This window comes from Micropterus dolomieu, linkage group LG07, assembly GCF_021292245.1.
Source record: "Micropterus dolomieu isolate WLL.071019.BEF.003 ecotype Adirondacks linkage group LG07, ASM2129224v1, whole genome shotgun sequence".
Classification (NCBI taxonomy): domain Eukaryota; kingdom Metazoa; phylum Chordata; class Actinopteri; order Centrarchiformes; family Centrarchidae; genus Micropterus; species Micropterus dolomieu.
This window is the reverse complement of record NC_060156.1, coordinates 14,971,684-14,984,082: the sequence shown is the minus strand read 5'-3', so window position 1 is coordinate 14,984,082 and position 12,399 is coordinate 14,971,684. Positions and strand designations below refer to the sequence as shown.

The 12,399-nt window shown below is 38.8% G+C and overlaps 1 protein-coding gene across 2 annotated transcripts in view; it reads left to right on the top strand.

Annotated features, from left to right (window-relative positions):
• Nucleotides 1-12,399, top strand: part of gpc6b (glypican 6b) — a 99,906-nt gene that overhangs the window by 2,256 nt on the left and 85,251 nt on the right. The window contains exon 1 of one of the 2 annotated variants that reach the window (XM_046054629.1): nucleotides 7-208. The exons of the other annotated variant lie outside the window; for it this stretch is intronic. Within the exon in view, the coding sequence (XP_045910585.1) occupies nucleotides 58-208 (151 nt within the window). The 5' untranslated portion in view covers nucleotides 7-57. Of the gene's footprint in view, nucleotides 1-6; nucleotides 209-12,399 lie in introns of those variants that run through there. 2 annotated transcript variants of the gene reach the window in all.

Below are 12,399 nucleotides of genomic sequence, written 5' to 3'. Positions count from 1 at the left end.
TTTTTTTTTTTTTTACCAGCAAGCGGGATACCGCAAGGATCTTTACAGAAGTGAACAATGCTTACACTAGAGACTATCATTTGCACTTTTTCTGTGCTGTCTGTTGCAGCAAGAGCAGATTTTAAGACACGGAATTGCAGCGAGGTGAGGGAGGCATGTGTCGGGAAAGGCTTCAGCTTCGCACACGTTCCTCTTCAGGAGATCCCAGGTAAGGTTGGGCTGATTGAGACTCGTCAATTAGGGTCACGACTTGCCAAACAGAACATTATAAATAGCCTCGGGAATAAACACGGCCTATATTTAATGTTAAGCTCTTGATGGAAAAGTTTTAAATATCCCCATCGCATTGATGCAAAGTCACTCCTTTTACTGTCGGCGTTTTAACGCGGGTTGTGCTGCAGGGGTATCCTGTGACTGCATCAGACTAATCGGTCAAACAGCACCTCAACCACCTGTCACTCACCAAGTTGCTGCAAGTGTAACTGGCGCAAAGTTTTATCCCGCACACAGAGGATAGCCAGCTAAACTACCAAAATAGTCCTAATTGATCTGACTGGATGAGCAGCCTCCTGCATCCCACAGCAGAAGTCAGTTAAGTGACATGCCTGCTTTAAACAGGAAACCCCCTCATTTAAAACGCCTGAACACGCACCCGTCGGTTTATGTGAGCTGGTTTACTGATTTCATGCTGCGATAACATCCAGATCAGCCAGCATCCATAGGCTACTGAATGTGATAATAAAGACCGCCCATGCAGCTGTGGTCAGATCTGTCTGCGTGTAGGCTATCCAGCATAGGTCTCCCACTGCGCTAACCAAGCAGAGATAATGAAAAGTAAAGTCTACAGATTAACTCCTGTCCTGAGAAAATTAAGTGATAAGGTGTAGTAGAGCTGCTGACTCTTGCAGTGCTTCAGTAGCAGTCCATAACCATGAGTCACTAATTCTACATGTCAAGCCATTATCCTTTTCAGCAGTTATTTCAAATAGCCTACCTTTTGGCCTGTTTGCATTTGGGTTCCTGTGATACTAAAGCCTATCAGTTTTTAAATGCAAATATATGCTGTAAGTGGATATAAATAATACATTCCAGAACATCAAAAAACCAATGTTTTACTGCTATCATGTAAGTAGTACAGAATTTTTATTAAATGAAATTGATTTGTCACTTGCATCGGATAGTGTGATGTGTGTGTGTGTATATATGTGTGTGTGTGTGTATGTGTGTGTATATATATATATATATATATATGATTACCCCAGATGAGTTGTCTTTCCAGGTCGCCATTGTTATACTTCAGGGCCAATGACTCTCGCCATAAAGCAGGAAATCTGGCACAAGTAAAAGGCTGCATATTTGATAACAGGCACACCTGTTCAGAGACGAGTTGAATAACTAACTGATTAAATCCTTTGGATCCGTGTCCCTGACATCACAACTAATCTCCCAAATGAGGGAAAAATTCAGTCTCTCATCTCCAAATGATGTCACCCCGAATAAACATCTTTTGATCTGGTCTTTGAATGAGTCATAACCTTCCATGTCAGCTGGTGAGACATCGCGTTATCAACACCTCAGCAAATTCACACAGTGATAGGCTTAACATCTTCTGTTCCCCCCAAAAAAGTACCCACTGAAAATTGTTTCAAGTAGCCGATCTAAAGCAGAAATACTTCTTTACAGTTTAAACTTTGGAGATTAATATAATTTTTAGCTGAGTTTAAATGTCATCTTGACTTTGGTGTACTGTTTCCATTGAGTCCACTGAAAATAGAGTAGTTGTGTTGGTTAGTAGTTAACTTTTTGGATACATTTAAATTATCATTGAAGTATGCGGTTTCTCTGGTCAAAATTCACATATGTATAATTACTGTGTAGTTAATCTATGAAGGACAAACAGATGTTTTTGGGATTTGTATATTTTACTGATTATTACACAACATGAACACTGCACACACACATTTGTGTAGCCTTTAATATTATTTATTTCCAAGTTCATAGTGCCCATTTGGCAGACGGGGAGGATATTCAATGATGACATTACTTTGTAGTAAGAGATTCCAATAGTTTTTAGTTGGTCTTTGTGGGACTCTGTGTAGAGTGGCTCTTAAAGCGTTCTGTATAGCTTATTGTTTCTGTCAGCTTTACAGCTGCCATCGCACTCAATTATCTCACTGATGATATGAAAACGTCAACCTTCATGTTTCTTGTCCACCTCTGCAAATAATGCTTTCACTGCCTCTACATACTGTACATTTAAATTACTGCTCTTGGCCTTTCGATTTCTTGAAATCTCTGTCACTGCGAACATCAAATTGTAGTGACAGCACTTTTGATGTATGATGCCATTAGAGACCATGTTAGACATCAAATTAGACATAAAATACTAGATTTCTCTTATCAAGTTAGTCAACCTTTTTTTACATTATCAGTTTAAAGTTAATCCCATTAGACTATACTGTTAAATTCTTAAACACATGTTAATGAATAAGTTTTGTTTTCATTAAGAGCTATTTGCCTTGTTCAGATTTTATTCTTATTCAAATTAGTTGTTGACATTCAATATGAAGCCCCCATTACAACCATTACAAGTATAATGGCGAAATAAGGGCAGTGTGTTATTGCAGGAGTATTCTGCTCACCTCCACTTGTTGGAATGCCCAGCCACTGCTACAGTATTTTTTTTTTTCCATGGAGCTAATAATGAAAAGCCTAGAATCACATATTTTTGCTGTTGTGTCTGGTCAAAGTGAAGAAACCAGGTCAGGTGGAATGACAGCAGTGGAGTCAGTTTTATTGACAGAATTGTTGTTATGATCCAAAGCCTAAAAGCTCAGTTTGTACAGTAATTCTACAAGACTTAGGCAACGCTTCTGCCTGCTAACCAGGCCAGGCTGAAGGTAGTCAACAGCTATTTGGTGAAGGCATTTTAAAACACGGGAGCACAAACTTGTGGATTGGTCTAAAAGTTTTTGAGTGTTCACACTTTTAAAAACACCCAGAGCATTGTCTATTTAATTCAACTGTTAACAAATTCATAAAACTTCAGCCTCTTGGATTCACTTCTTCATTGCTCTGGTTAAGGATTAGTCCTGCACTCAGTTTTTCCCCTGCTGTCTTAGTTTCCTCTCAGTGAGTTACCCAACATCTGAGCAACATGGCAAGAAATGGAAAGTGAGTCATACAGCAGACTGCTGGATTCAATGGAACTTCTTTGCATGTCATACTCTGTGCTATCATTTGACGTCCAGCTCTGTTTACTCCCAGCCAGGAGATGGAGATGGGACAGAAATAACGGTGCTGATATTTTATGTGATACTTGGCCGCCTGCACAACGAGGCAAATGATCTCTGCTGAAGCGTGTAATGTGCACAGGTTCTCTACTGTCATGTAATGAGATGGAGAGGATTAAAAAGGGCTAAATGGGAGTGCCTGCAAAGAGAACGGCCAGGTGACATTGTTAGCCCCCCACAGCATACGGCAGTATTGCTGTGATGTATTGTCAGATTATTGTGACCTTCCTGTCAGTCACACATGTGGAGATAGATCTGGGAGTAAAGTCCTGAGAGCTCTTGCTGAGTTTATGGTGTGTTTATGCTTTCACATTTCACTTTGCAAAACATCAAACTATTTGTGATGAAATTGCAGATAATTGGACATTTGGGATTGGCAGTTAGTGTTTGAGTTTGGACACGGTGGCACCAGTATTTAAGGCTGCATTCCGCATTCACATTGCATACGTAATGCATTGTGAATGCGTCCTACTGAGAAGCAGAGGGGGGTGCTCTCAGGGGAGAAGAATCCAAACAATCATAATTTTCCCGCGGCAGAGGGGATTTCTCAAACACTGCCTCCATCTCAGCGTCATCAATCATGCTCATGAATGCCAAAATGGCCTCATGATGGGCTCTCTCTGCAGGTGTTCCCTCACTGAGAGATGTAGGAAGCATTGTGTCTCGCAAGTTTTTTAGGGTTTCAGCAGAACAACAGAACACTCAAAGCAAATCAAAAAGCATGAGGATAGGAATGTTTGATAGAGTCCATGAAGGACAAATTATAATGTGTGTATATATAAATCTGATCAAACCACACCCAGAAGGTCCTTATGAAGCATATTAATATTAACACATTATTTGAGTGTTAAATTCTAAATAATTGGGATTGTTTGCTTCCTTAACTTTAACGTACAGTATGCAGTCATGAATATAAATAATTGATAACTGGGAATTTCTGATTACTTAACTTTAACTTACAGTATGTATTCATGAATATTTAATGTTACTGTAAAATCTGAAACCAAGTTATCAGGGGCTCTAAACCATATCACTGTGAAGCTAATGTGCAGTTTTGTTGACCTTATGTCAGAGATGTGTCACATTGAGGCTGGATTTTACTCGACTTTTGTTGGTTGTTAAATGTTGGCTTTAATTCTGGCAATGTTCACAGTATTATATTATATTCATGTCTGTCACTGTCAGTTGTCCAACTTCCTGTTGCTCATACCCTGGGATGCTGGAATGTTAATACAGTCTACACATTTTAAGTTATTAACAATACTCTTTGTTTTGCTAATTTATAGTGCATATGATATTTAAAATATTTTCAGTGGAATCTCATTAGTTTTAATATAGTAACAAATTTGTGTTTTTTTAGTATCAGTCCTGAAAATTTAAGAATGGAAACAAAAACAAAAATGCATGAACGAGATGCTGGGTTATTGAAGCTTGACCAAGTACTTTAAGCATGACATGCGTTGCCTTGTTTATACTGCCGATCAGCAGCCGTTGTCATATAGGTTACTGAAGGAATGATGCTGTGAACACATCCATGAAGAATTAATGTTTGACAAACTCATTTGAAATAAATCGACTGTGGAAAACAAGGAAATGGATTGAAGTGGTTCTCCTGAGACTGCATGGCAATAGCTGTTTAATGGTTTAAGAATCATTTGAAATGTGAAAGAATGAGTGCTCCTGCTGTCAACAAGAGACTGAATAGATGTTGTTTTGATCCATTAGTTCCCGTCAACAGCTGTCCAATTAAATTATAACCTGGAGCCACTGAGAAAGAGCTTTTTAATTCTTCATTTAAGAAGCTGGCATAAACACATTTCCACTAGTCACTGATCCTATTTTTTTCCTTTCGTGCTTTAAAAAAAAAGCAAACAAAAAATATCTTTGACCAGTATACAATAGATGGTGAAACAGTAGTGGATTTTCACTCATGTCCCATCCCGCTCCGTCAAAAATACACCTGTCCTGTCCCAGTCCCATGACAGAGTAAAAAAGAAATCCTGTCCTGTCCCAATCCCTATAGAATGAACCCCATCATGCCCTGTTCCCAATGAAAAAATCAGAAAACAGCATTCATTCATATTAGAACTGCATATTTACATATAAAAAGTGATCTATGATTCCTGTTCTGCCCGCTGACTTTTTGAAATTGACTCTCATCCCGCAGGAATCCCGTGAACCCACAGGATTCCCGACAAAATGTCAGGCTCTAATATAGACTACACATTCTGCATGCTACATGCCTGGTTTGTTACAAAAATTACTCCTTCTGTTAGGTTACATCTTCTTATAGTCTCTTTTAACCAAATTTATTGATTGATTGATTTAATTTCACAATAAAAAGAAGTCTAGTATGTGTATTTCCATGGTGATCCTTGAAATTACATCCTAATATGTAAATCTGTAATATAACGTTACAAAATTACAAAGACTACAGTCTAGATAAGATAACCTCTGTTATAAATTGGCACTATAGAAATTAAATTGAATTGAAATTTGAATTGATGAAAGGGGGGCAATGATAGTCGCCTGCAAATGACAACTTTGACAGTTCATACATTTTAGTACACTAAATACAAAAGACACTTATATAACACAATAAAGGGAAAATTATATTAGGCAATAAATACTGCAAATGGGTGGATCCTGCCACAACACATCTCAGTAGTTAATGAGATAATAATTTAATCTAACCTGTCCCTACACCTCTTTTGACTACAGTGGTTTTTAACCTGCTCACTTATCAATTTCCTTAATGACTTTGGGTAGCTTATTCTATACATCAGTATAAAAAATGTATAAAAAGGTTGTCTTGCCAGCAAGTGTTTTAAATCTATGGGGTACAAAGTCAGTCAAGCTCCTCCTGCTTCAGCTGAAGCAGTGGACATTGTTCTTTTCACATGCTACCGAGCTCAGAATGGACTTGTTCATTTCCTCAAATTGAAGTGGAAGGTAGTTGAGAGGTGTTACCTTGGATAAATTGTAATATTCAGTTTCATATTCTTTCTTGCCCGCAAATCCCAAATCATAAAACGCCACCAGAGCAATGCTCTGTATGCGTATTATCAGATGACTGGCTTAACTGGGTGGATGGCTTAACTGTTCAGACATTTTTGGCACATATCTCTCACTTGAGATCTGACTACCTTGTCTGATTTTATTTATTTATTTAGAATTATTTACACATTTTGCAGTAGTTGACAACATTTCACTGTTTCTTTTCAAGCCATCCACGGATCATCACTGACTTTCTGAAAACAATCCTCAGGATCAATGTGCATTTCTTCACTGACATGAGGATAAAATTTTGGCTTGTGGCTGTGATGTATAGCTGGTACTTTTTCCGACACCTCATCTGACTGTCAAAACCAAGCCATCGTGAAACAAAGCCTCCTCAAATGCCTGGTAGCTGTCGTTGGATCTATCTTTAGCCACACGTCTGCCACTCCTGTCTTGTTGACAACGTCTGACTAGACATGATGTGCAACTGGAGAGGATGTTCAGTGTGGTGTGTTTCAGCAAGCCGCCGTGGGGAGCTCTGTGTTATGTCCTCTCCCTCTCGGTTAAGCAGTCACTTGCACTGTAACAAGGTATCAGGGCTGTTAATGGCCAGTGTCTGTAAACTAAGCTGTAAATGCTGAGTGAAAGGTAATGATCACTGCAGGTCTCAAAGCCCTCCAGGTCTCCAAACAGCCACCAGCTGCTACCTGTAGTGCAGTCCTCTGCCATGCTCCACTTAGCAACTTGACGCAGGAGAGAGAGGCTTGCCTGCTCTTGTCTCATTCTCAGGGGCTTCTGGTCGTGCTGCCCATGTGGATCAAATATCCACACCGGCCTTCTCATGCCTCCACTAGGCTTTTTTTATTACATGCTCCTAAATAAATATCAAAGCCAGACATAGTGCTATGTATGCTGATTATGCGGTGCTTGTCATTCCTAAATGTGCTGCACATGGTGTTAGGAAATCCATACATTAATCATAGCTGTAATGATATTAGTACACCTCGCAGAAGGGTACTGTATAGCACATGAATATTCCACTGCTATTACCCCCAAGGTCAAACATAATGCACTTTTTGCTTATATATTTATCTTCTCAGGCAAGGGTGTATGTTTGGTCTGAACATTGGTAGGGACACAATACAATCTTTTTTGAATTCTATTTCTGTTCGTGATGCACAATCTGACCTGGGCTTTGGGTATCGGCCAATGCTGAGTATCAATCCAATACTAGTGTGAAATGTATAAGCTGTATTCCTCACTGTCATTATTTAATGTGTAAGGCAACATCAGGCTTGACTTAAATATTGCTTCCTAACTTTGTACAACAAAATGTTTTGTTAGCTGTCCTAGTAAAATGGATCTGTGGGCGGCACGGTGATCCAGTGGATAGCACTGTGGCCTCACAGCAAGAAGTTTGTGGGTTCAAACCTGCCTTTCTGTGTGGAGTTTGCATGTTCTCCCCGTGTCTGAGTGGGTTACCTCTGGGTGCTCTGGTTTCCCCCACCATCAAAAACATGTTCTCCAGTCAGTGCTATTGACCAGACACTGGTAAAGATCTGGAGTTGGTTCCCAGGTGCTGCACAGCAGCTGCCCACTGCTCCCTTGAGGGATGGGTTAAATGCAGAGAATGAATTTCGCTATGTGAAAGTATCTTCTTCTTCTTCTACCTGCTGACGCACTGCGTAGTACGCGCAGAATTGAATTGAATAGATAGAATAGGTATTGGTGACAAGGGGGACAATCTACTTGAGAGAGAGGCTGATATCCAATATCAATATCAGGACTGTAATAAGCACGGCCAACCATTTCCTTCTGACCGAATGGCCTACCTACCTGCCCACCTGCGTGCACTCTGCCAGTGCGCTCACTGCTCATGAAAATGTGTGGGGTGAGAAGTTTTTCAGTCAGATACTCTCAAAATCTATCTGTCTCTTGCTAGTTTCAGCAACTTTGAATACCCTAGCTTTAATGTTTGACCAATATACAAATAATCAATGAATCTGCTGATCATTTTCCTCAATTAATTGTTTTATCTATAAAATGTCAGAAAAAAATGCATTTCACACTTTCCCAGAGCGAAAGCTCACATATTCATCTGACCAACAGTCCAAAATAGTTTTTTCTATCATATATGACTGTAAGGAAAGGAGCAAATCCTGTGAAAAGCTGGAGGCATAAAATGTTTGGCTGAATAAACAATTAAATATCAAAGTAATTACCCATTCATTTGGGGTAGATGGAATAAATGATTCATCTAAAACTGTGTTTAGATCTGGTGGAATTCAGTCACTTTTAACTTGTATGGGTGTCTCCGGTCTCCTCTGTACTATACCCAAGATTTCCGTCTTTAAACCCGAAGGAGCAGGCATTCACAGACAGTTTTGTTTTGAAATGTCACAGCGAAGCCCACTTTTGGGAGTGATCAGCTTGAAAGGAAAATATATTGTCTAGAAAACCTATTTCTCTACAACAATTTCTTCAAAGCCTCCTTAAAATGTGTCTTCTGCAGTGACGGGGGGCAGTTATGCATTTATATTTCTCTCCTCAAAGAGATTTTTTTATTGTACATTTAAAAATATTTCAATATGAAACACCATACTGTTGAGTGAACACTTGGCTGTTTTATCATGCAGACAGCCTTGCACATGGCATGTTGCAGTGGAACATCTTGACATATTCAAAAAAGAAATACTAACACATTTGCTACGAGTATGAAACTGTTCTCCAACATCTTTATTCTTGTCCTTTTTCCCTTCACGCTGACTCTCCTGAGGATGAAGAATACCATCATACCATTGTACTATGCTGCTTTTATTGTAGACTGTTTTATGTCAGTGAGAATTCATTTCCTCTTGAACCTGTCCTCATTCACCCAAGGACATATACTCCTCAGTATCAGCATCCCCCAGTTATTTAAAACACGAGCATGCTTTTCATTATGACTTCTGACATGACCCAAAATGTGATAGGAATAATGTCATTCGATTTTGATTGATGTGAGTTCTAATTTGAGCGAGGAACTTGGCTATTCTGTACACAAAACCCTCTAGAGACTTTATTAAAAGTAAAAAGTAAAGACTGTGTGGAAAACATGGACTTACAGATCCATGCTAGTGTTCATATGCATTGAATTGCCTCATCCTCATTTACTGTAGTTCCCGAGGATATGATCTTGTTTCTACATGTAGTTTTCTTGTCAAAGTCTGATTAGCCATCAGTCAGAGGGCATGATTCAGGATGCTATAGAGTGAGGGGTGAATGGTGAATGTCTAGTACATTCAAACAATGTACAATAATTGCCTTGGATACATATGCTTGGATAGAACAGTGATTTACAGCAACCTCTGGCTAACCTCTTGATTTATTTTCAACAAGGAGGTGAAACGAGTGAGGGATCTTGGTCTATTTCAGGTCAGATTATAATGAGATCCTCACAGTGTATCATTTCAAGATGTGATGCTCATGAAGCCAGAAAATAACTTGCATATTAATTTATTCATACAATATATCCACTCACATACTTTCTTGCAGTTAGACTAATTAATTAGGTCACGCATTTGTTCACGCTCTCAAAGTTAGTCTGTCGATGCATATGTCTCGAGACACCACTGTTGGCCAGCAGCATTAATTTGCTTCCTCTCTGCGATAGTGTTTAAAAGTGTGTGCTGCTTTGTATTTGCCTCCATGCTGTGGATTCAATCATTTGCTGTGGCTACAATAAACCTTTTCTTCAAACAACTGACTCTCTTTCCTAAAAAAGGTGAATATTATCAAGATGATTTGATGACAAAAATGCATTGAATTATATAAATCACTTGTAAGGGTAATTAATTTTCATGTCTGTATCACTTGGTGCACAAATTAAGCAGTGAATAGAAAGATCCTCAGAGCTTGGCTAACATGATGGGAGATAAAATGCATGATGGCAACAATAGGGTTTGTTAGGAAGAAATGGGCAGATACTTTACTTTTCTTTCAATATTCTGGAAAGTGAGGGTGTGTTGTTGTGTAAGGAGACAAGCCATGACTAACCGACTAAAAGTTTTTTTGGCTAATGTATTGATAGACGAAGTTTTTGTGGACTACAAATTGACCTAAATTATGAAGGAATTGTGTAGGACTATATCTTTAAAAAGGCTCTAAAAATTCAATTGACTTTGCAGTTCATGGTGATGAAATAAAGTTTTAAGGAAGAAGAACTTGCACTGACATTATGAATGTTGATCTCATTAGGACTAAGTGCGGCTTCAAGTTTGAATCCATAAAAAAGTTTGTCAGGAGGGAACTATGGGACACAGCAGATGGCAGAGCACATATGCTGTGGGTCTCTTTGGCCAGGTACACTGATGAATACTTCTGAGAGTTGGCCTACCTTTGCTAGTATGTGCCCAGGAACTCAGACACTTAATCTTCAAGCTGACTAAGTTGAATTTGTAGTGAGATGTACCTGCCATAATATCTTCACATAAACTGACAAAACAAGTGTGCTTGACAGAGCAAGTATTTCTAAATGTTATAAATAAGTTTACTGAAAGGGACATGAAAGTGTTAACTAATGGTGATTGCATCCTCCCTATAGTAGCCCTCCTCTTAAATATGTCACATTTCAGTTGCTTTACCTGTGCGTTTCTGCAAGAATACAATAGAATAAACTTAATCATCTAGCCGAGGAAGGAAAATTGTCCTTTGTCTCACCCACAAAAATTTAAACACATACATTTCCTCAAGATTAAAACATCCCTTTAGCAGGACAAAGACCTCTCAATTGTATAACAGTAAGTGCATTCATTCCTGTGGTGTTCAGCCTACAACCAATGATGGAGACACAGGAGACATATAGCAGATAGAATAGATAGAATAGCAATGATGTCAAGAAAAGTAAAAGTGAAAATTCTTGCATCCAAAGTTGACTTTGTCACTTTTTCTAAGGCTGACTCTTAGAGGACTAGGCTTAGGTGCAAGGCTGCAAGATTTTAAAGAAGGTAAATGGGAACAATTATGTGTAATATATTACAATATAATTCTGAAATGGTAATTTTTCCTATACCACTTATTCGTCGACGGGGGAGCACTGAAAACTTTGGAGTTTGGGTATGAACAACGAATGAGACAACTCTTTCTCTGTGACACAGAACTTACATGAGTGTGACTGGAGCAATTACCAAAATAGAGGGTTTTAAAAGGCACTGTTGGAGGTGTTCATTAAATATTCTGAATAGTTAACAATGACAACAGATGCATGAAATACATCACTGGCTTCTTCAGAATGAATAAGTAAATGGACATAAAACGTAAAAGCAAGAGTATATCTGAGACATAGAAACTACTTCAACTCTATTATGTAGAATTATTACACACACAAATTCCCTCAGTTTGCCTCCAGCAGGCGAACATCGAGAAGCTTCCCATGTGAAAATTACTTAACCCTGGTGAAAAGGCTACCGATGCTTTCAACTAAAGAAATCCTATTAAACAATGCTCAAATCCTACTATTAATTGGCAGGTATTGTAAAATGTGAGCACATCTCAGCAGGAAGAAGGTAGAATTTAAATATCTTTGCAGCACTTCATCAGCATTGATAATAAGGTGGCTGATCTGACTGACACTCCATTTGATTACAGACATGGGAGTGACATGAAGTAATTGCGACTTATGAAGACAGCTTTGTGTTAATGAATCGCTGAATGCATGCATAAGCCTCTCTCATTAACACTCTACATTTTCCACAGTGTCTGTGACATAACATTAGTATGTATTGAATCGGCTTCTTATGTTGTTATTAATGTTAATGCGAGTAGGATCTGCTGCTCTGTATGCAAGTTAAGCATGATCAGGTGCCGTGGCTCGATGCAAACTGAAGCTATGCACTCTCCTGTTAGCCCTGGACAAATAAAGGACAGGGAATAGCTTAGTACAGTGAGGTTAGACTGGGACAAGTCTCGTTGTTTTCTGAATTACTCGCCAAAGGCCAGCTTTGATACAAGGCTATTAGTGTGAAATTATTCCCCCCCTCAGTTGCTAAATTACTTGCTCAGTGTCATAGACAGCTTCAGGTGGAAATCATTCTTGGTAACATACCAGCAAAATAACAAACAAAAACCC